General features: G+C 35.8%; 1 protein-coding gene across 10 annotated transcripts in view; it reads left to right on the top strand.

The window, feature by feature from the left end:
- REV1 (REV1 DNA directed polymerase) overlaps nucleotides 1-24,554 on the top strand; it is a 70,881-nt gene that overhangs the window by 9,332 nt on the left and 36,995 nt on the right. For all 10 annotated transcript variants that reach the window (XR_008435672.1, XR_008435673.1, XR_008435674.1 and 7 more), the window contains exons 2-8: nucleotides 5,274-5,340; nucleotides 6,096-6,228; nucleotides 7,984-8,152; nucleotides 13,804-13,953; nucleotides 16,006-16,718; nucleotides 18,510-18,617; nucleotides 20,138-20,254. Coding sequence is in view for 7 of the 10 variants with exons in the window: in XM_053970084.1 (XP_053826059.1) it covers nucleotides 5,284-5,340; nucleotides 6,096-6,228; nucleotides 7,984-8,152; nucleotides 13,804-13,953; nucleotides 16,006-16,718; nucleotides 18,510-18,617; nucleotides 20,138-20,254 (1,447 nt within the window). In the remaining 3 variants the exon portion in view is untranslated. The remainder of the gene's footprint in view (nucleotides 1-5,273; nucleotides 5,341-6,095; nucleotides 6,229-7,983; nucleotides 8,153-13,803; nucleotides 13,954-16,005; nucleotides 16,719-18,509; nucleotides 18,618-20,137; nucleotides 20,255-24,554) is intronic.

The following is a 24,554-nucleotide window of genomic DNA, read 5'->3' on the forward strand; positions in this document are numbered from 1 at the left end:
AGTGCCAAGCAGAGTGGTGAGTTTGATGTGGGAGGTGGAATGTAGAGGCATGAAACTCAAACAAGCCACAAAATACCCACTTGATGGAAAAAGCTTCTAAACCCTGCTGAGCTGGGATGAATTCAATCTACAATTCAAGGAAAAGATTCTGATACTCATTAGCAGTGGCCCGAGACACCCATATTTCTGCTGGAGTTGCACCTTTTATATAGGCTTGTGGCATGTGAATATGTTAAATAAATCAAGTTCTTTTGCAGTAGAGGACAATGACAGCATGTCAACTCTGGTCAGAAATGCAGACTTGCTGTTACAGTGTGTGATACTTCCATGCAGCTTTCAGTTACCAAAAAATTGGATTGTCTGGATGGAACATTGCTCGTGTGATGTATTTAGACACAACTTTGGCAGGGTTATTTGTTGAGTCAGAGTGCAACCTCATTTTATCTTTGGAAATAGTTCATATGTAGGGAAGAGCCATAAAGTTTATATTCTGCCAGGTTCAAGTTGACTACTGGAAGAGGTAGCAAAAATATCTCTGCACTGTATATATGCTTGGCAGAGAGACTGGTGAAACATATGACAGAAGCAGGAAGTAGTACTGCACTGGAATTAAAAAGCTCATGACGATCCATGTTCACTTCTTACAGAGTCATTGAGATCTGTATTCTGTGATCCCAACCATTGTTCCCCATAAAACCTGTGGTTTTCGTCTGGGTTGGTCCCTTAGCCATGTTACCCCAACTGCCCAGGATAATGGAAAGCCACTGTCTTGCAATCATTTATAATACAAATATTTTAAAGAAATAACTTTCTTTAGTGTATACTATAGATGAGACTAAAACAAATATTAGCATCAACATTCAGATCTACATTCCTTGCTCTATAAGTCCTGTATGCACACAGACATGTTTACAGAATTTATAGAATGTACACTTAACATTTCATTCCATTACCTGATGTGGACTGGACTTTGATTAGCAGTCTTTAGTTAACAGGGTGGTTGTGGATTGGGAAGTTGTTGTGGATTGGGAAGTATAATGCTAGACCTGTGAAGCAGGGTGCAAAGAGATGTTACGTATCTTTGGCTGTGTTGACTATTTCTGAGCCACTAGTGGTGTACAAAGCATCAAAACTCTTTGTTTCTCTTCTAGCTTAAATATCATCCAATAGAAATTAGAATTTTAGCTAACCCTGCTTTGCAGAATGATAAGATTTTGCCTTTTATATGTGATCTAGAAGGAGATAGAGGGCCAAATTATGCTAATTTTGACACTGGAGTTTTTAACTTTACTTTTTTGCTTGAGAAGTTATTTCTCTTGCACTGAAAAACAAGAATGTATTCCTAGGAATACTGTTTCTATCTTTTCAGGCTTTTGTGGAGTTTCAGAGTTTGTTGGTGTTCTTATTTTTTAATCACAGAATATTTCATTATGGTCACAGGTTCAGAATGTGAGCATTTGAATTTTATTTAAAAAGCTTTTCTCTGGGCAGAGGGTCACTTTGTAGCTTGTCCTTCAGGCTCTAGAAATAACCAAAAAACCAGTAACTATGGTGGTTTGCTGAGTCTCTGAATTTGTGCAGGGAAAATTGTTCTGAAACAAGTTAGGTACTTTAAGAAAGAACTACAGGAAAAATGAATTCATGCCTGAAATTGGCTTGTTTGTGATGGCTGTTTGAAGTCCCCTGTCTTGATTTCTACCCACCCACATCTCATCTACTTCCCACCTTCATGGGTTCTTTACTAAGTGTTTTTCTTACTCATCCCTTCGTCATGATAGGGGGAGCATCATACCATCCTTACATTTCTCATTCCATGAACCAATGAGCATGTTTAAAATCTCGCTTAACTTTTCCTCTGGTTTAAAAAATCTTGGGCAAGATATTTCTCATGCTCATTTCTTCCTTAGGCTTCAGCAAGGCAGCTGTAAGTGGTTACCTTCATTTTCAAGGAAAAATTCATACTGTGAGGACAAGTCTTTAGCAGAAAGTTTTCTCTGTAGTCCAGAAACCTTGGTTTATCATCCAGTTCCTGTAACTATAAAGGGAGAAAGTAGTCTCCCATGTTTTTCTGTCAGCATTAGGAAAATAATCCGTGACCCTGAAAGGGAAGACTTGAGCCAGAGGCATCTAGTAATCACTGAAGTACCATGTTCCTAACCTGTGCGTTCAGAATTTAAGTGAACTGGCTTAAGTGGACTGAGTCAAAAATTACATTTGCTAAGGAAATGGTAAATCACTCTCAGATGTTTTAAGTAGGCATTACAGCCTAGTTTCTCTAGTTTTGCAGGCTCTAGGAAGACAACTTCTGTGCAATTGTTACATCAGGTTTTTAGCACCTTGACGTAAGTAGTTTTGTTTCATTTCTAATTTTAATCAAACTCAGAATGTAACCATGACTCTAATTGGCTTCACTTTCAGACTAGAGATCTTTCTTCCTCACCTTCCAGTGTCCTGAATCAAAATGAAACGTGTTTCAAGGTTTCAGAAAAGCTGATTCTTATGAAGTCTGTTCTTTAGTTTATCACGCATTAAATATTTTAGTTTAAGCAGGAGGTTGTTTTATAGGGGTCGGAGTTAAGACCTATCAAATCCGGTCTTCTCAGTGATTGGAGTTGTGGTGATTTATAGTATGCATTTTGTACATTTTGTATTTTTGTTTTTTTCAGAGCAAGAGTTTATATTTGTATGAGGTTTTTTCTTTTATACTCTTAGAATGATAGAACAGCCCAGATTGGAAGAGACCTCAAAAGAATATCTAGTCCAACCTTTCATGGGTAGGGAAGCCTGGTTGAGGGCACCATTATCTGGTGCCCTGTCCAATTGCAACATGAAAGTCTCCAGAGATGAGGACTCTGCTGGGTCCCTGTGTTCCAGTCATTGATTGTTCTCACTCTAAAAACTATTTTTCTTACGTCAAGATGAAACTTCCTGGTGCAGCTTGTATCTGTTGCCTCTTGTGCTCTCCATGTGGCTCCTTATGAAGAGAGAGCCTCCGGCATTTTTGTAGCCACCCTTTAAGACTTTGTCATCCTTTATTAAGGGGGAGAAAGAGTAGTCATTAGTTAAAATTCTGGTGTCTCTTATGAGCTCATACACTGATATCTGTAGAATCTAAAAAAACTAGATGACATTTTCATTAATGGTTTTTCTTTTTTCATGAACTTACCCTTTTCTGTTTTTCCATGAATTTCTTAGCCAGAAGTGATAGATGTGAAATACATTTCACTTCAGCTGATGGAAAAATATAAATTTTCCATATGAAAGAAGTCATCAAGCCATTTTCACTATACACTGTCCTCATCAGGAAAAAAGTCAGTTTTGTATCTTATGTGGTCATCTAACTCATCTCCTCTCTTTTTCCTCAGTGTTCCTTAAGAGTTCTGTTGTATCTACTAGATGCAATCCAAACCACTAAAAATTAATTTCAGAAGGCCTGAGGTCTTGGAAACAGGTCTCTGGATAAGAAATGCAGGTACCTAGAGGGGAAATACAGCAATCTGAGAATTTGTTTTGGATGTTGGTGTAGAGCTCATCTCCTTGACATGTGATTCATCTCCATAATTGCACATACAATAACATGTATGTCAGTTGTGTATCAAGTTACAAGCAACTGTTAGCATAGAACCAAGTGCATCATGATCCTTCTGTGTTTGTGGAGGTCCTGAAACATAAAATAGATGTTTACCTTTTCAAAATACCTGCTACCTTGCTTTGACTATAATTCTGTGGTTGCCTAATTTGGCATATTTGCAGTAGTCCATGAAAATGACAGTACTTACGAAAATTTCTGCTGCAGCTGTGTCTTATTTTGCAATCCAGGATAGTTTAGCTGGATATCAGATTATGCCTGCTTAGTCCTCTAGGACAAAAGGGAATTAAGAGACAAAAGCTAGAACTCACTTTCAGGTAGGTTCATAAGAAATGGAATTTTAATACAATAAATGAGGCAGTCTCCAAAACAGTGCAGTAGAAGGCCTGGATAGGAAGATGGCCAGAATGTGTTGTCATCTCCATATACAACTGTATGTGCTTTCTGGTAAGCTGGAGACTGAGTGAAGCTTCTGTGCACTTGTTACTGGACAATGCTGTGGATAGTCCAGAGACTCAAAAACAGGCAAGGATGGAAATAAAAACAGTTGACTTCCTTCTTTGTATTTACTGTAGCTTTGCATGGTTTTTAGGGAGGATAAAGGAATATAAATTAAATATTTAATGAAATAGAAGACTTAAAGACAGTCACCTTTTTTAGTTTCAGAGACTTGTCCTGATCCTCTAAGAGCTGATAGAGCTAAAAGACTATTTTGTCTTTTCATTTAGAGAACTATTTTGGTTGGAAAGTGAGCATTGTAATAGCAGGCAGTGACCTCATGATCTTACCACATCATTAATCAATATTCTAAAATCAGTTTTACAACAGCTATAGTAAATATGAATCACTTGGGTGCAGTGAACACTTGGCCACAGTCCAAGCATTGCTTTTTCTATCCAATTCTGTTCTAGCCAACTAATAGCTCATCTGGGGACATGGCTTTGTTCATCTTGTGGTCCAGGGATAAGTGTCTTCCATAAAGGAAAACTGAAATTTGGCTGGTTGGGTTTTTTTATTTATTTATTAAGCAATGCGAACAAAAAGCCCCAAAGAATCAAATCACAAACCTAACTATAGATCATACTAGGTCACTTAAACAGCTGGCTTTTCTTTGACCATAAGATCACCTTTGGTTTTTTGCTTTGATGTGATGTATTCCATTACAGCAACATATGCTTGGATGTTTTATAATCAGCTGTAAATCCATTGGTGAAATTAATCCTGTCTCTAATACTCTCTCACACCGTGTCTATGGTATCAAATAGGAAATAAAAGATTGTTCATGACCTAGACAATATTTTGCATGGATGTTAGCAGTTGTATTTAAGAACTTTTTATTATTCCTTTTTTAATAGGAGATGTATGATGAACAGAAAGAATTTAATAAATTGTAATGGACAGTGAACGTTGTAAGGAGTTTTTTATATTCAGGGTGAATAAAGCAAAACATGTATGTGTGGTTTTTGATATGTCGCAGGAACCACAGTATGCATTACTACAAAACTGAGGAATCAGGTTTTTATGTGATCTTGCATTTCTAGATTGGCTGTGAAACTCTTAACACTTCAGTGAAGTTGATTGAAAAAAAAAAATCTTTGTGATAATCTGTAAATGGCCTGTAGTGCCATCACTGAAGTGCCACTGATGAGCATTTAATTGATCAAGCATTGTTCTTCCTCTGCAGAAGCTTCAGTATGAGGCGAGGTGGATGGCGGAAACGAGCTGCCGATGGCGATGGATGGGGAATATGGGTATGTTCAAAACCTAGTGGCTTTTTTTAAAACAGGTATATGGCACTGTGGTTAAAAAGGGGTTACAGTTTTGTTTTACATGCTAAGAGAATGCTATAAAATTAAACTCTTTTGCTTTACTTGAAAACACATAATTAAGTTTGAAAGAAATTTTTTCATTACCAGGTTTTGACATCTGTGTTCACAATAATCACTAAATTTCATAATTAATAAGTGCAGACCCTTGAATAGTTTTAAATCACCATTTAAAAAATAAACTAATAATTTGAAAACTATTTACAGTTATCTCCACCACTTTCTGTAGTTGGACAAACACGATGTTTAGAATTCTACTGTCCCGTGTATATTTAATAACTGAAAATATATGGAACCACATTGTTTTGTTAGGCAATGAGTCACCAATTTAGCACCCAAATTTGCATCATCCCATTTTTTCTTCCTCTTTCTTTTTATTCTATAAGAGTTTTTATATATATAGAATCTTTTATATATATAGAATTTTTTCCTATAAAAAAAGATTAAGGAGTGTGAAATAAATCCTGCCATGTTGATAACAAGATGCAGTTATCTAAGTTTATGGTGGAGCATTTGCTGTTTTTTATTTGAAAAATGAATGTCTTTTGTGTGTCAACCAAATACAGTTTAGAGGAATGTTCCTTACCTTTGCAGTCTTAGAATTGACCAGTTTCTGTATGTAAATATTAGGAAATAGGACTGGCATCATGGGTTGTGTTTTGTTTTAATTTGAAAACTAGGGTGGGTACATGTCAGCAAAAGTTAAGAAATTGGAGGATCAGTTCCGGTCAGATTCAGCCATACAACAACAGAGGGATGGAAATTCATCAAGTATCTTTAGTGGAGTCGCCATCTACGTCAATGGCTTGACAGGTGAACTTTTTTTTTTTTTTTTAAGGATCTGTATTGTGTTGTTCTCATGTTTACTATCATCCTGAGTGGAAGTAACTGCAAAACACATGAATTTGCAGCTAAGTAAATACATGACAATTACTTTACATGTTTTGTATATTCCATTGTTTTTCATGATAGAGGTTGTCAATAAAAAATCTGATTTACATTCTGAATATAAATATTGTTTTACTATATAATTTACGTAACGTAACTTGTAGAAATAGGAGTAGATCTTTCCATGTTTCTGTGATCTTATTATTTGAAATCAGGCCTTTTAATTTCCTCCATCCACCTACAGTTAATAAATTTTTAATTTTTCAAATTAGTGATGGTTAGATTGTATGCCTTAAATTTACATTTGGGAGAATATGTCGAAGTTTTCTTGCTCAGAGTGGTATAATTTGTGAGACAGAACCTACTGAGACTGGAAGGAGGAATAAGAGAAGAGGTAAGAGATTTATGTATTTTAGGGACCATCTGTGGTGGACTAATAGTGCATGTTAGCTGGAGTAAGGTTTTTAATTTACCATGCTTATGCTCATACTTCTCCTTATTTCTGTAAAGCAGCTTAATAACCTCTTGGAAACTCCCCAGAAGCCCTATTCAGGGATCTCTGCCAGGAATGTTGTGATTATTATGTAACTGATGCATAGTGCTTCTATGGGATAGATTAGTGGTGGTTTATGCACAGGGCTCAAATGGATTGAAAAAGGTTAAGGTGGATATGTTAAACCATTAATACATCTGGATTGGTTGTTTAATGCAGGCATTTTCTTTAGTGAAAATCCAGCATTTATGTATTCTTCAAGCAGCTAGTCCCTAAAAAGAGCTCTAGAAGATGGTTGTCCAAAAGGCTGGAGTAGGAAAGGTAGCACTTGGAGAAAGTGTGTGCTATTTTTAGTTAAAAGTTGGAGGAATAATGAAATGTTAGACATATTTTGAGAGTTGACAGAAAGGAATTGTAACTGTATCCTTTAAAAAAATTCTCCTCGTTCTCGTATTGTTCAACTTTTTTTAAAAAAAAATCTTGTGCTAGATTCACTATTCAAACATTGTGTTAGTGTTGACCCAAATCTTTTGGTTCCAGTGTAATGCCACTGTAAACATTTTCCAAAGCTAACACTTTTTTCTTTTTTTTTCCTACCTCTGCTTGCAAAATAAGTACTCTTTTTAAAACGATTGAGGAGATAAGAAAAGTTGTTGGTTTTTAAGGTATTCTTTGTTTCCTGTAATCACTCAAGAATAACCTGGTAAGGAAGGAGTGAGTTAACTGCTTCAGTACATCAGAAATCACGTAGGAGTTCTGTGCTGTTGCTAAACCCTTTTGATATTAATTATTTTCTGTTGCTTCTGGGTATAAACTATTCTCCTGAACTCTGGTGAAAAGATAATCTAATTTTGTATTATGTTGATGTGAAGCATTTTTGTATATAGTTTAACATTACATCTACCTGAGTATTTTTTCCTGCCTTCTGCAATACATATTGTGGGAAGCTCCTCTAAAGCAAGTAGAATGTTTGCATTTTGAATTAGTGTTTTCAAAACCACAGTTTTCTGCATTTTTTTGCAAAATGTTTTTCTGAATTGTTGTTTGAAGAACTTGTAAGTTTTTTCCAGAGTAAAACAATGGTTTGCACTCTTTCTGACCATGGCATCATATTTATCAATTAAAGTTATTTTTCTCACTGCATTTGCTGACACTAAACAGGAATATTTCTGGTTTTAATTTTATAGATCCCTCAGCTGATGAATTAAGACGGCTGATGATGTTACATGGAGGCCAATACCATGTGTACTATTCCAGATCAAAAACAACTCACATTATTGCCACCAATCTTCCAAATGCCAAAATAAAAGAATTGAAAGGAGAAAAAGTAGTTCGGCCAGAGTGGATCATGGAAAGGTAAGTTTATGTCTACTGTGTTTAGAGATTTTCCGTCTTGGGGGAAAAGAAACCAAGAAAAATCTGGGAAGAAAACGACTTAAAGATTGCATTTTGAGATTATGGTTTAGCTTAAAATAATTAAGTCATAGAACAACTGAGTAGGAATACCATCGTTACACTGACGATTTGCTTCTTACGGGTTGTTCTTTAAGAAACTTCACCAAGAACATTCAGAAAGTCTCAAGCATATTAGGAAACTGAACATTATCCTGTTAATTCCATTTAATATCTAACCAATTGATCAGACTTCATCTCAGGATGTTAAATAACTACTATGTGATTGTTTTAAATCTCCTGTTGTGTGTTTTGCATAAGTTTCATGTCATCTGTATATAAAGGAGGATGTCAATTGAAAGTGTTCTCATAAAACATTTATTGTATTGTGACTTTGTTAGAAAATAATAAAAACTAAAGGAAAAAAATCTGCATTTTATTTACAAAATATCTATGTTCTTTGGTTTCTCCATGCACTGGAATATAGAGAATCCACTGAAGTTGTCCTTGATAAAGACAATAGCCAAGCTCAGAGCAGTTAATGTGGCTTTCATCTCTCTTCTTCCATCTGAGAAACTCACAGGAAATAGAATAAGCAGGAATATGTTCTAGAAATTATCCTGCCAGTGTCACGCCATTCTTAAGTAGCCTCTTTCCTAGATGACCAGCAGAAACAGGCAAGGAACTCTTCTGCAATGCATGTGTGAAATCTTATTTGCAGTTTGCTGGTTTTCAGTCCTTTGTATTCAGCTGTTTCATATCATGTATCTTTATCGTCAATTTTTAAACTTTAGTTAAACATTTTAAGTTACTCAGTTTAAAAAAGACTTCAGATAGATTTTTTTTTTTCCCCCAGCAGTTTTAAGGCCTCACCCCTGTGTTTAAGCACATGGAAAACTGATGGCAAGTGTGGTTTTATTTGGGAGATGTGACTGTTTTTAATTGCTGCCACTAGAGCTTGCTGTGATTTTGACCACATTGGAAAGATTTTGACCAGATTGTATATGTTCAGCAGAGACTTGATAGAACCTGATATGTCAAATCTCCTAATATTTTTATTCTGGTGTCAGGTTCTGCATTGTGGTTCTGGAAGGTTATACTGTAGAATAAGTCAGAAGAACCAAGTATAGACAGATACACGAGTTTGGGCACAAGGAAATGGGGGAATTCACTGTCTCAACAGGACAGGGTACATACCACAATCTAGAATAGAAGCTAATTTCACAACCATCTCTCTTTTTGTTTCTCTTCTTCTCAACGGTATTAAAGAATACTCAGAGATTAAATAATCCTTCTCTGCATATGGAATACCAAATCGTGTTCTCAGTAGATCAGTTGGTGAAAATTAGTGTACTAGATGTAGAGTTTCCAATTTTGTAGAATTGGAAGGGACTTAAAGATCATCTAGTTCCAACCTCCTTGCCATGGATTAAGTCACCTTCAACTAGACCTTGGATGAAGTTGCTCAAAGCCTCATCCATTCAGGGATGGGGCATCCACAGCTTCTCGGAGCAATCTGTTCCAGTGCCTCATGGTCCTCACAGTAAAGTATTTCTAATACCTGATCAAAACCTACCCTCTGTCAGCTTCAAGCCATTCCCCCTTATCCTGTCACTACACACTCTTGTAAAGAGCCCCTCTGCAGTTCTCTTGTAGCTAATATGATGGGTTTCCAATTTTTTCATTTTGGTTAAGAATCTACCCTAAAATGTTGCTGTCACAAACTGCTGGTAAAACAGTGTTGTTAGATCTTTGGTCTTGTCCCCCAAGGTTGCAAAATGAGAAAGTTGTCTGTGGAGCTTTGATTTGTTTCTTATGTACATATATTATGATTTAGTCCTTAATTACATGATCACATGCCATCTTTTTTCACTATGGCACCTGCCACATTCTCTGCTCAGAAAAGATTGAGTTCAGGATGCAGACTGCTAATACAGTGACGTGGCTTTTCCTTTTTGTCTCCTGTTCCTTACTTATTGCATGTGACTTGAATTCTTTGCTGTAATGAAATGAATAATTAATTCCTGTCTTTATTGGTGCTTATCACTATAGCATCTGTCTGCTTTCCAAAGATTAATGAATGTAACATTGCACCATTACAATGTCTATTATTTAATTTTTTTGAGAGCCACCTAAAGGACATTGAGCTAAAACACCAGAAATGTTCATAATTTGCAATATGCCATGGAAATTCTGCAGAGTTACTTGCACAAGGATAGTAAAGCATATGTAGAATTTTATTGCTGCATTAAAAGCTTTGCATATTCTGAACTATGGTCTAAAGTCAGACTCTTATAAACCTGTTGATAAATGGAAGTAGCTCTTGAATTTTGGTTTAGTTAGCATCCCATAGAGATCTTCTCTAACAGTAGTTGCAAAATCCAGTGTTGCAGGGTAATAGTGTGGTTGCTGTAGTGACAAAATTATTCTTTCTGCATGCCCCTTATTGTGTATTTTTGCTACCTCTCCATGTTTGCAACAAATGAAGAGAATTACAGGCAGGCCTCCTTCCTAAGTCAGTATTCCTTTATTTGAAAAATACACCATTACTTTATTTGAAAATACATTCATTTATTTGAAAAATACACCATTACACCATACTACCATTACATAGCGTGGAAAGATTTTGCAGTGAAAGCCAAATTCAGGTAATCTGAGAGCTTGACTTTTAAATTTGAATATTCTTTTAACATTCTTTGACATTTATAATCACTTTTCAGAGACTGAGGATAACTAACATGAGGTACCAGTATTTCTGGATTCCTTATTTTGATTTTCAAATTAGGTGAATATTTTTCCTAAAGAACTGTGTTAATCTAATACAAATATGAAGAAAATAGTTTAAAATAATAAGAAAAAAAAGTTATTCTGGTATGACACGTAGTTTTCTGATGAGAAAATGCAAATTTCAAATGCAAAAGAGAGGAGTAGATATCATTTGCTATGACACAGTCCCCTGTTGCATTACTGAAGACAAATTGGGGAGGTATGAATTGGATAGTGGGCTGCTGGCTGAGGGATGCAAGTACTGGCCCAACTGCCTTGGTCACCATAGTGGTCAGCAGTTCGGAGTCAAACTAGCAAATAGCCACAAGGGGCATTTCTGAAGGGTTCATACTGGGGCAGATGCAGTTTATGTCTTCACTAACAGCATGGAAATTGGTGATACAGTGGAAAGTAGCTTCACCAAGTTTGTGGATGACTTAGAAGGCAACAGTTGATATACTGAAGAGAAAGTCTGTCCTTTGGAGTGCATCAGCAGACAGTAGGAATGGGATGGCAGAAACTTGATGAAATTCAACAAAGCAAAATGCAGAGCCCTGAACGCAAGACAGAATTAGTTCCATGCAACCAGACAGGCTAGGGACTCACAGGCTGGGACACACTCTTGTAATCCACCAGGACCCTCAAGTCTTACCCTAAAAGATAACCGTGAAGCTGCAGTTGTGCCCTTGTGGAGATAAAGGCTAACATCAACTGGTCGCATTAGCAAGACCACAGTCCAGATCAAGGGAAGTTATTCTTCCAATTTGATCAATACTTCTGAAGTTAAATCTGGAGTTGTGTGTCAGATTTTGGGCTTTTCAGTAAGAGAAGTACTGACAACTGCGGTTCTCAGTTCAGAGGAGTACCACCAATAGGAGCATGTGATATATAACAAGAGACTGAGAAAGCTGGTTCTGTTCTGCTTGGAGAGAGGACTAGGATGGGGTCTAATTGTTGTCTTTCATTACCTGTATGGAGGTTACAGGGGGTGTGGAGCCAGATTTTTCTTCAAGATGTACAGCAAGATGACAAGAGGCAATAGTCACAAGTTGCAGCAAAGAAAATTTCAACTATAAGAAAAAGATTTTTCACAGTTAAAAGAGAGTAAGCAATGAAACAGGTACCTAGAGCGAGTTGTAGAATTTCTGCGTTTGGAGATACTCAAAATTAGGGTGGACTTTTAGCCCTGGGCAGCCTGATATGACTGTAAAGATAACATTTTGATCAGTGTTTGGTCTAGAGACCTCCAGAAGTCCTTTCCAACGTAATTTTTTTTAGTGATTTTGAATTCTGTGACACAGGGAAGGTGAAATGGGTAAAGATGTTGAATGGTGAATCTAAACTAGGATTCCTATTGCTGCATGTTAATGCAGTTTGGAAAAAAAATCAACTGTTTGTTTATCTAGTAATGCAGCTACTCCAGTAACTAAAACCATGACATCATAAACAAGTTCTTAAGTAAATGTTAGTTTGTTTAATCATCTTGAAATTGTAGCAATTACTCTGAAATATTACCAAGTTGGTTCTGCACCTGTGTTCACATGGCCTTTGGAGAAACAGTCAAGTCAGGCATTGTAAAAACTCAGTTGCTGCATTACCACTTTGTGTACAAGAAAGCTTTGGAACTCTCCCAGGTGTATTTTTATCTCTGTTTAGCAATGTTTAATGCAAATAATGTTCCTTTATGAATGATATATAATCATGTATCAAACAGTATTTAATTGATATATTTTTTGGGGCTGTGTTGCTATTCCATTTCCATAGTAACCTTACCAGGTATATGTATATGCTTAACTAGTTTTAATTTATCCAATTGGGAAATGTGATCTCCTGCTATATTCTCTCTAATTGCAGCCAGAAAGCTCCTAAGGGCTTTTGTTCTACTGTCCAGCTCCCTTGACAGTAGTACAGATTGGAGCAAGAGAAAGCATTCAGGTGCTGAAAAACAGAAAAACACTGAGCTAAATTATCTTTAAAATCTGACTTCAGTTCTATCTTCTAAACTAAATGCTAATACTAATCTGATTTGATATGGGGGAGGTTCCTCTGCTGGAAGACATCCCAGCATCTCTGAGCCAGTGTCCAGTATGAAGGATTGTATACAAAGAAGAGGTGAAGTGTAGGCTTGGAAGCCTCTTATCGCTGCTGCCAGCAACAGGTGTTGGAGTGGAGAGATTAAATCATCCTCTGGTGTATTTTTGAGACTATTTCACTTCCAAGTGTGTGGCTTCCCTAAGGAATTTAGCAGTTACTCAAGTATAATTGCAGTTTCAGTGGAAGAGGAAGAGGGAGATAGACTGGAACACAGTAGGAATAACTGGAATGATTGCTGTAGGTATTTATGGAAGATCTGTTTGAAAATTATTCTTCTGTTTAGCTTGCCTCAGTGAATTTTTTACAAGAAGAGGTAATTAGCCTTGTGGAATGGAAAAAGTAGTTAATTTTTAACAGTGAACCACATCCTAGCTGACCTCTTTCAAATTCTACCCTAATTTGTTCCATGTTAAAGAGCTCAGTCAGTATTGTTCAGGTAGAGTGAAAACCACTAGAAAACCACTAGCCAAAGGTTTTCTGACTGTTTTGTTTAAATTAAATATTTGAGGTTTGTGTGTGTCAGTTGGAAAGAGAAATGGATGTAGGCTACTGACCAACACATCTTTGCAAATACCGTTTGTTGCACCAGTTACCACAGCACAAATTACTTTTCAGCTCAATCCCATTAAGGGTGAGAAAGGGGTTGTGGAAGGCACTACAAGTACAAATAAGGGGATTATTTTAATATAGAAGGTTGGGATTTTTAAAAAATTTCTTAAGCAGTAACCTGGTTTTTCTTTTTTTTTTTTTTTCAGCATTAAAGCTGGACGTCTCCTTTCGCACGTTCCATATCAGCTTTACACCAAGCAGTCAGGTGTTCAGAAAGGTCTCAACTTTAACAGCATACGCAAACCTGAAGATGCTGTGCCAGGTCCAAGCAATATAGCTAAAGATCTCAACAGGGTGTAAGTGTTTCTGATTTTGTAATGCAGATGCTCATCATTCACCCATAATGAGTTTGCATTTGTAAATAGCATTTTTAAAGCTCATTTTAGCTCTGTAAGAGGCAAGCTCTGAGGTGCTGAAATTTAAAAGTAAGGTATAGTTATATAAATAGTTGAGGAAAGGACTCCGTTAACCTTGACTCCAAGCCTTGTCTCTAGTCTTTGGACCACAGTTTGATAATCTGACCTAGGAGTCCTAGGATGTAATATATCTGTATGGGACCATCAGGCATGCATTAAAGGATTCTGATAGGTGACACTGAAAAGTGAGTCTTTATTTCAAAAATAAAAAGCTGGTGACTACTTTTGCTAAAGGTGCCTAGGAATGAATATAAATGCATTCTAGTTGTTAATCTCTTTCTTTAGCCTCTTAAAAAAAAAAAGGAAGTCACAGCATACATTATGTATGCTAACACCAAGGTTTAAGTCATGCTTGAGAGAGAAGATGGATTGAAAAATGAAATTACAATATAAAAAAGTATCCTAAGAGACCTAAGACCTTGAGAGGAGACTTGAAGAGAAAGCACCAGTGAAACTTTTTAACTGGCAGAGGAATTGGAATTTGGAAAGAAACATTCCACTTGGGCTCTTCTATAGATTTTTTTTTTTAATAAGAAAGTTCCTGCATCTTTTTCAGAAATACACATTTGTTCTTTATAGGCAAGAATAATAACATTATAGAATGTTTTAGGTTGGAAAAGATACCTGGATGTCATCTGGTTCAATACTACTATTCAAGCAGGGCCAAGGATACTGTGCAAGATACTATACTTTCTTATTTGTACTGGTGATCTGAGTTCTTCCACAGTCTGTTGATTTTTTTACAATCCAGTCGTGCACAATGCTGAGGAGACTTCACCACATGAGTGGGATTTGTCTACACATAGGAAAATAAAACCAGTCTCACAAAATTAATATCTTAAGCAGTATTTCATACCCATATTTTAAAGTGGTGCAATCATCTTCACCTCTTACTATTGCATCGTTAAAGATTTTTTAAATGAGAAGAATATTCAGACTTCCCAAAATGGCAATGTAGTCTGAAAACCATGACTTCAAAAGCCTGCCTATCCACTAAGTATGTGCCACTTAATATATCATTTTCAACCACACAACTCTTCAAAAATACTATGTTTACTGCAATTTATATTTGGATAATCTTAACCAAATTGTTTTCATGTTTAATTGAGTTTCTGCTTTCAATGGTGTACTGAATAGCTAATTTTTTCCCACCTTTTTTTGTGTACTTAAATTTCTAGCTTTGGGAGCTGGGAGTGATGGTTGGGTTTGTTGGGTTTTTTCCAGCAGATCAAGAGTGTATAGAACTCTTGAAGACTTTGGTTTTAATTTCCAGACTTAATTTTTTGAATGGAAGCTTTGTCTTTGTGCTAGTGTGCTTGTGACAGAATACTTTGGTTTATGTGCTTAAAAGCTGAAAATTAGTTTGTTTGTGGTTTTTATCAAAGCTAAGTGATTTCTAGAGCTTGAACAGATTTTTTCATTACAAAAAAAAAAAATTGATCTAACATTAATCTAAAATAATTCCCCAAAAAATAGTTCTCTGTGTATACTTTCCCTTTTCTTTCTGTTTGTTTATAACTAGTTAAGGAAAATCACATCTCTTGACAAAAGGACAGCTCCTTCTGATGATTTGCCTATTCCTGCAACATTCATGTGTGCGTGGCAGTACAGTTCTGATAACAAACAAATAATTACTCTAATACAGTGGGAGACAGCCTGCCAGATTAAAGGCCTCGGAAATAGCTTTTCTAATGTGAGCATGGTCACTCCCATGTATACTCCTAGTTAATATTACATGAAATCTGTAAAATCTTTGGTAGGGCGTTATATTTTGTGCTATTGAGAGGGTGTGGCTCAGAATTTGAGATAACTGTCTTGGGAATGTAATTGAAGTGTAAATTGAGAACAGTTAAGAAGGAAATGCTTGAAATTACATGTAAATGTGCTTTTATTTATAAAAGATATGGTATTTAATTATTGTATCTGTTTCAGAAATCATATTAAAAAGTATGAAATGGAAAATGAAATCACACCCAATGGAATAAACAGCTGGAATGAGGAAGAGGAAGAAGAAAGTGATGATTTTGGATTTACAGAGCTGGAGGAGATTCTTCCCATACGGAAACAAAATGGGATTCAATCTCATAAAGACAGCACTGCTCTTTTCAATGGACACACACACACTTCTACCAGTGCCTTAAAGACACAGGATTGCTTGGTGCCCTCTGGCAACGGAGTTGCAGGCAGGTTGTCTCCAGGCCCTGTGCAGGAGGAGGGGAAGACTGACAAAGGCATGGTTAACTTTAGAGACTGCACAATGCAGCAGTTGCAGCAAAGCAACAAAAATACAGACTCTTCCTGGAGTCCACACAGGACTACGAGTAACTCATCCTCATCTTCATTTTTGCACAGTAATGCTAAATTAAATGGTGCTCACCACTCAACTGTTCAGGGGCCTTCAAGCACAAAAAGCACTTCTGGACCTGCTCCTAGCAAGGCAGCTTCCTTACCTGTGTCCAAACCTTCAGATTGTAGTTTTATTTCTGACTTTTATTCGCATTCAAGACTGCATCATATATCAACGTGGAAGTGTGAATTGACAGAGTTTGTCAACAGCCTGCAGAGAAAAAACAGCGGTGTCTTTCCAGGAAGGGAAAAAATTAAAAAATGGAAAACAGGCAGGTCTGCACTTAAAACTGACACAGGTAGATACTTGTTTAAGAAGGTTTATGTTAAGAAGATGCCTTATATCTTCATACATTAAGTGTCCAAATGAGACTACATAGTTTAGTATTGAGTATTCATATTATAGTCAGACTATCTGGAAAAACTTGATGACTTTGGTGCAGTGAACACTAATGGATGCAAGTGCTTTTGGCTTTGTTGGGTTTTTTTAACTTAAAATGTTATTTAATGTGATACTCTGGTCTATATTCAATTCTTCATTGTAGAAATAGTATTTCTGACTTTACCAAGATACATGGATTGATAAGGGAGAAAAATACTATGTATATGTGAATACACAAATCTGTAGTTTCTGTGTGAAAATCTGCAGGGGGGGGGAAGAGAAGAAAAATCCTTACTATTCAGCATGAGCATTTAAAAGATGAGTAATATTTGGACGTGAGTTAAAATCTAAATTTTTTTGTTAGTTAGAGTTTTATGTAGCTCTGCGTCTGTTAAAGTAGGTAGTAGTGTCATAAAGAGACTTTTGAACCTGGCTTCAAGAGAAATATTTAATGTCATTGCATCAAGGGCCAAAGTGAAAAGATGTAGAATTTATTAGAGTCAAAGCGTTACAGGTAAAATATTTTACATCTTTAGAATCTCTTGTTTACAGTCTTATTAAATTAAAAGGTTAGCTCTGTACCATTAAAGAGATTCTGACTCCTGTGCTGTAAAATTACTCAATTGTAATCATATGAAAATATGCTTGAGAAATTGCCACATCAAAAAAGTTGTTAGATAATAAATTTACTGATTCTGTGTTTGTGTTAGGACACCCCAGTTATCAAACATGTCAGCTTATGGACTACTTAATGTGTATTTTTTTAAATCAATATGTGGTATAAGCTAATATATTTTTATTTTCTCTTTGATTTGGCCTAGAGTATTCAAATAGTTAACGCCTGTGATTCAATTGACAAGTAGCAGCTCCTTAACTTGATCACTTGATTTGTAAATACGCCATTATAAGACAGTCCTTATTTTTCAAAAAATGAATTCAAAGTGTAAATTATTAAAACCAAGAGGATATTTTTCTGATTATTCAGTAATTAACTCAGATGTTAAGTGGAACAGTTCACTTGATGTATTGAAGTATTTTTTCACTGTTACACTTTATGCATTGTTCAAGTTAAGTTTTTTTTTGTTAGATATTGCCACCTTTGGTAGGTCAGCAACACAGACATGCAGACTTGAACTTGTAGAAAGCATTTCTAGTGTTTTAGGCATGTCCGATTTTCAGTGAGGAGTCACCTTGCTCATCTTCGCTGAATGTTTGCATGCGTCTAAGTACAGCAGTGCCAAAATCCAGTTGCATGGGACTTTAAAAACTAATTGTGGTGTGTTTCATGAAGAATAACGGTAGCTCGTAGTGCAGCTAAACTTACATTGTTATCTTTTGAAGCAATGTTCTGACAAACAAAAAAGGAGTAAAATTCTCTTCTGATTCGGTGTTAACATAGCACAAGTAAGATCCAGTTCCAACAACGTGCATTAATCTCCTTGGATTCGGGTAACCTTGTTAGGGTAAAAGGTGTTAATTATAAGAAAATAAAAAACAAAAACTCTTAAGTTAATTCATTGTTTAGGCTGTTTGTCTACTGCTTATGTTTATCTTTCTTGGAGTAAATACCTTCTTGGTGAGAGGAAACAAAGATATTTATTGTTTAGAGGTGATAAAAACTTGATAATAGACCTTGATGACTACTGTGAGTAGTACCAAAGTGTATAAATTAGGGTTCAAGTTTTCTATTGGTGTATCTTCATACTAGGTAATGTGTCTGTTGCGAGCTCAGCCAAGCCACAGAGCTGTATAATGCACGTGGATATGGATTGCTTCTTTGTGTCTGTGGCTATCCGAAATAGACCAGATCTCAAAGGTCAGTGTTTTAAGTCTGTGTGTTACAGTTTACTTAGTTAAGCCTTTAAAAAACCAAACTTGCACAATTGTAAAATTAATTTGGCATATTAATCTTTTTTCTTGCATCTTCAGTAGTTAGGCCATGCAACTTTCATATTCCTGTTTATTTTCTCACAATCCAAAAGCAAGTGGAAGAGACAACTTGAATTCTCCTTGCTATCTCCTTTTGGTATCTAAAGTAAGAAGAGAGAAGTTAAATCTGTAGTAACTATTCTCTGTGACATTGTACATAAACTTACTCAGATTTTAATCTACCATATTAGAAATTGGAAATCAAATTCCTGTTATATTAAAAGTGGGATATGGACATTGTCTCTTAAAAGAAAAAGAGATAATTAAAGAAAATGGGATAGCCTAATATTCTTCCTGAAGTAGTTTAAGAAGCTTTGTTTAACTAGAAAAGTGGAAAGGTCGAGGTTGAGAATTAATTGTCTCTACCTGATGTATATTTTTCAAGAGAAGTTTGCTTCTTCTTTCCTTTCCTCTCCAAGCTATTACACATGAGATATTATAAGACCTGGAGGATTCAGGAACAATTTAGTTGGCATTTAGAAGTCTGAGTTGTGTGATCATCCTTAAGACATAGGAGAGTTAGTGGAACACCTTAGCAAATTTTGGTGGGTTTGTTTTCTACAAATGTACCATTCAGAAGTGGAGATCCTAGTTCTGTGCAAACACTGAACTTCAGGGGGGCACAAGTTTGAAGACTTGTTGCAATGGTGACCATCTCACACTCCCAGCTCTCGCAGACCCTGGGAAAAGAGTAAGATGCATATTGGTTCCATTGCTCTCTTCTGTCCAAAGGCAGGAGCAGCTGTATCAAAGATTCTTCTGCTGTTTGGTTCTTTAAAATTTGATTTCCTGCCAAGTTTCAAATTCCATTACTGGAACATAAAGAATGTAGGACTTTTCTGCAAATACTTTTTCTGTTCCACAGAAGTTTGCCAGACTTTTCAGTGCATAAATTAGCTAGCTTTGGAAACACCATGGAGGTGTTGATATTGCAGAAAAGTCAAAAGTTTACTAAAAATTTTGGTTTGCACAGTTAAACTAAGTGGAACTAAGTGTTTTGGCATGTGTGTATTTTTCTGATTTACTTAAGCTAATAAACATGTTGAAGTATTTAAAATCAGTCCAGTGTTTGCTGTATCTTAAACTAATGAATCATTAGGTCATTGGTGAAATTTCACAGCTTCCATTTACATTATTGATATTAAAGACAAACTAGTATTAACTGTATTTTCACTTGTGAAAAACTTTTCTTCTTTACATGTGACTGCAATTAAGACCAGTTTGTTGTCACAATTCCAAATCTGTGTCATAACTGTTCCTTCTTTAGTGCCTTGAGAGCATCTAAGCTTGAAAGAAATTATAAAGAGTAAATTTAAAATCCTTATGATCTTATCCTAATTGTGCTGTTATTAAAATGTAAGCTATTATAGGTATTGGCCTATAAGTAAATTCATTTTTTCTCCACAGGAAAGCCAGTAGCTGTTACTAGTAACAGAGGTACAGGGAAGGCACTGCTGCGCCCTGGTGCAAACCCCCAGCTTGAACAGCAATATTACCAGAAAAAGCTATTGAATGGCAAAGCAGGTACAGATAAGTCTGTCTGTATGTATGTTTTTAACTGTTGTTGTGGAAGACTTTTTCTTTAAAATTATTCAGAAAATGTACCATGGATAAACTTATTTCTTTCATGTGGGAGATTTCAGAAAAGAAATAACTTTGGACAACACAGCGCTCTGTGGCCTCGGTAATAGCAGGACACTGTGGCTTCTTGTTAGTTAGATTTGCTCAGTGTGGGTAAATTATTTTAGAGTAATTTCAGGTTTTACTCACTTTCTTGAGGTTGAGTGTAAGATAGAATGTTAGTAGTTATTTAAAATGAAAAATAAATACAGGTTGTCCAGGATCACTTTTTTCTCAGAAAGTCAAGTATAGAGAAGAAGGTGAAAAATAAATTTTAAAAGTCTACTACAGATGTTTTTTTCTGTAAAAGTAGTAACAACAGCACATGGCCAGTGAGAAACTGATTGCTTGAAGTTGGCTTTTGAGTTGCATATGTAGAATATCTGTGTACAATGAGTTAATTTGGGTGGTCCATAGAGCATTTTAGGTCTCTGTAAAAAGTCTGTGCAATTTTCATGAATTCTGTTTGTTCAGGTTTTTTTTTTTTTTGAAAACCAGGTTGTCTGTTGTAGTTTGAGAATTCCATACTTGCCTGCAATAATTTAGAAATGTGTTACTTTCTGTGTCCTCAAATAGTAGTGCACTAATATAAACCAAAGTTTTATTAATAGGTTTTATTATACTGCCTGAACTTTATTTAGTATGAGAAAGTATATTGCTGAATATTGGCAACTTAAGTGGCCAGTAACAGTCTTATTTAATCATCTAGAAGTGTAGTTCTTGCCACAAAGTTGGTAAAAAGTGCATATACAAGGGGTAGCTGCTATTTTAAGTTTGATTTAGACTTGGAAATTGAATTTCTCCTTTGCCCTTTTGTCCAGGCAGTTTTTACCAAATTTGTGATACTAAGTACTGTTGTTATAAAGTTTACACCTCAGTGTTTTCTTTTGGTGTGACAAGATGGGGCAAAAGACAGGTTGTTCCTCTATGGTTGTTTATGAAACATTAGTACTTTGGAAATTGACAGGTTGTTGGGGGTTTTTGAAGACATTTATAGAACCAAGGTATTACTGGAACTGATGCCATTTCATTTGTCTTTTTTGCTGTAGTTTAAGAACACTTCAAAACTGAGGTAGAATATATGTTTGTGGAACCCACAAGCTTTTAAGGACTTTTCAGTATGCTCCAGAGATATCTGTGGTCTTTATGGAGTTGGATTTTCTGTAGTAGAGCTTCTTATGAAGTATTTATTGGTAGTTCAGTTTATGCAGTGACTTGTTAACTTTTATTAAGGCCTTGCACTGGATAAGGATGTGACTATACAGCTGAGTGGTTTGGAGAGTTAGGTGATTGAATTACAGTTTAGCTTATATGTAGCATGTTCTTTTGATTCACAAATTCAGTAGTATCTCTTCTGCTGTATTTATTGCTTAAGTGTACAGCAGCTTTCAACCTCATTTGTATAACAAGCTCCATTTCTTATTGTGGCAGCTTTTTCTGGATATCACACATTCATTTCTTTAACTTCAGCATCCAGTCTCAACTGGCTTGCATGCAGGCAGGCAGCTAGCTCTTTCTTTCTTGACACTTAGGCTGATTGTGTAGCCTGTTGTTTTGGTGAAAGGATTTTTTCCAAACACTCTTTTTAGAGTCTCAGTTTCATTAGCTGCCGTTCATAATATTTTTGAGTCTCTGTTTATTTTATCTCCATGTGCAATTGTTTTGCCAATTAAAAAAAACCCCAAACCTGTTGTTTCTGCTTGTGTTTTCTCATGGTTTGTCTTCTTTTGGGGTAAAGAAATCATAGTTAGTTATGGTCTTAGATGTAAAGGTGGAATTGCTGATTAGGCTTCTCAGATGTGACAGTATCTTAGAAAGTGACACACTTCACAGCATGTGTTTAATTGTGCCATGCCAGAGGGAAATACAGTGCAGTAGGCACAAGCATTATATGCAAGAATGCTTTTACAAAAATGTCAAAAATACAGAATAGTGAATTAGGCTGTTAAAACAGACACAATGGGGACATGTTATATAAATGAAATAGAAAGGTGGTTGGGAGGAGCTTAGAACATGAGCATATTTTTACATCCATGCTTCAACATGAAACCCACTTCAATTTTTGGTGCTTCATACTTTGCAGGCTGTTCTCTGATATTGTCTTCTCCAGATCTTGCTTATTTGAAAAAAGGTTCCAAATTACAAACCAACCAAAACCATGGAAACAGAGCACCTCACCCCCTCAAAAAAACCCCCAACAAAAATACTACCAAAAAAAAAAAAAACAAAACCAAAAAAACAACCTTGTGAATCACTTTTGACCAAATACTGAATTCTGCTGCTTCATTTACTTCTTTTTTTTTTTTTTTTTTTAATTACTTCTTTAGTGATACTGGTTCCTGACTTTGATCTGCATTGCTAGACAACTATCTAGTGTCAACAGAATCTTCAGTCTTTTATGAAATACCTTCTTTTTCTTGTATTAATTCATCTAAAAATGCATAACTTTTAAATTTAAAAACTTGATACCATTCTCACCCTAAATCCCCGAATTGGAGATAGGCTTTCTAGATAGTAGAAATTACTTCTCTACATACATGTCATCTTTAACATCCATGTTCTAAAGAGAAAAGATTTACGTATGTTAATCAGGATTCATAGTTTGGGGTCTCTTCCATGGCCAGGATGCCCAAGATGTGAATGTTTTCTAGACTTCCTTTCCCTCAACCCTAGAAATCTCCCTTTTCATTCTAAAGAGCAGCAGATTTTAATCAGCATATTAGTCACAGATTTATTCTCAGCGATTTCTTTTTCACAGACTTGGGTCCTGGCCTCTGATTTCTCCATCCGTTGCTCCACATTCACCATGTGCCTGTCTAGTTTCCCAGCTTTTGATGAGAGGTTCTCTACCTTGCCTTCCATTGAGGACAATGTGTTCTGCATTGCCCTGAATTTCACATGAAGTGACTCCATCAGCTCATGGGGGGATCTGCTCAGCTGCGATGTGGAAAAAGCCGACGAATCCAGTGAAGATAGACAAGATGACAGCATCATCTCAGGCCAGGGCACAGGAAGGCATGGACTAAAGAAGTTGTTCTTGTCATTCTTATCTTTATTTGGGGCATAATTTTGCTCTAATTTTCAATTGCAGACATCTTAGGTAACTTGTTGAGCTCATCATAAACTATTTAAGAAATTAAAAAGTGCACAAAGCAGAAATTCTGAATAAAAGCAGTTTTCCACATGAGTTAGGCTCTCCCCCTGATATCTCCACTCACTCATTACACCACTTTCTCTGGTTTGATAGCTACTCATATGTGCACATAACACCAGGTTTCCTTTCAGTCAGGTTGTCGGTGTGTAAGTTGCTAGTACTGTGGAATATAATTAGGCATTGTGGCACTCTAATGAACTCCCATTTATTATATTACAAAGGTGTATGGTATTAAATAGACTACAGTAATGAAAAAGAACTGCGTAGTGGATTTCATTTTAAATAAATAGAAGCATTTTATCTATATGATACCTCGTTGTTTGATTCTGATGGGAGTTTGGGCAGGCATAGTAGTTTTTGTGTGTAGTGATTTTTTTCAAGCTGATTCATATTTAGAGTGTAGCACGTATTTCAAGGTTTACATACTGTGAAAACCCAAATAGAACTAGAAATCTTCTGCTTGTTTCCATTATTCAGTGTCATGGAATTCTGTCTAGTACCTAGTACCCAGTGGGCCTGGAGGATGCTTTAAAATTTATGTAAGAATATGTAGTGAAGTTTTATAGAATTACGGAAGGTCTATCTCATTTTAAGTCTGAGGTTACAGTACTTATAATTGTTTCATTTTGATCCAAGATAAGTTTGTGGTGATATTTGAAAGAAATTGACATATCCTAATAAGAGAATTATTAGTAAGTAAAAGCAGAAGTTATTTCAGTTACTATCCCCATAAGAGTGTTAAAGAAAATAGAAGTTTCTAGCTAGTGTTTTTTATTTCAACTAATTAGCGTTCTGGTTTTCACTTCTTAAAAATCACTTTGTGATATCTAGACTATTAGAAAAATAGTTTTAAGTATGATATGAAGTGGATTCTATATGACATTTCAATGTTCTGATATCAGGGGTGCATTTTGTGAAAAGGAATATAGCTAAGTGTCGTCTTGTTTAGTCAAGCAATTGTTAAATAATTTTTAGTGTCTTGTATTTGTTGGCAGGATGTGGTTCTAACAGTTAGCTGTATGTGTTTGATCATTTTTATGATCAGTAAAG

Source organism: Vidua macroura, chromosome 2 (assembly GCF_024509145.1).
Source record: "Vidua macroura isolate BioBank_ID:100142 chromosome 2, ASM2450914v1, whole genome shotgun sequence".
Classification (NCBI taxonomy): Eukaryota; Metazoa; Chordata; class Aves; order Passeriformes; family Viduidae; genus Vidua; species Vidua macroura.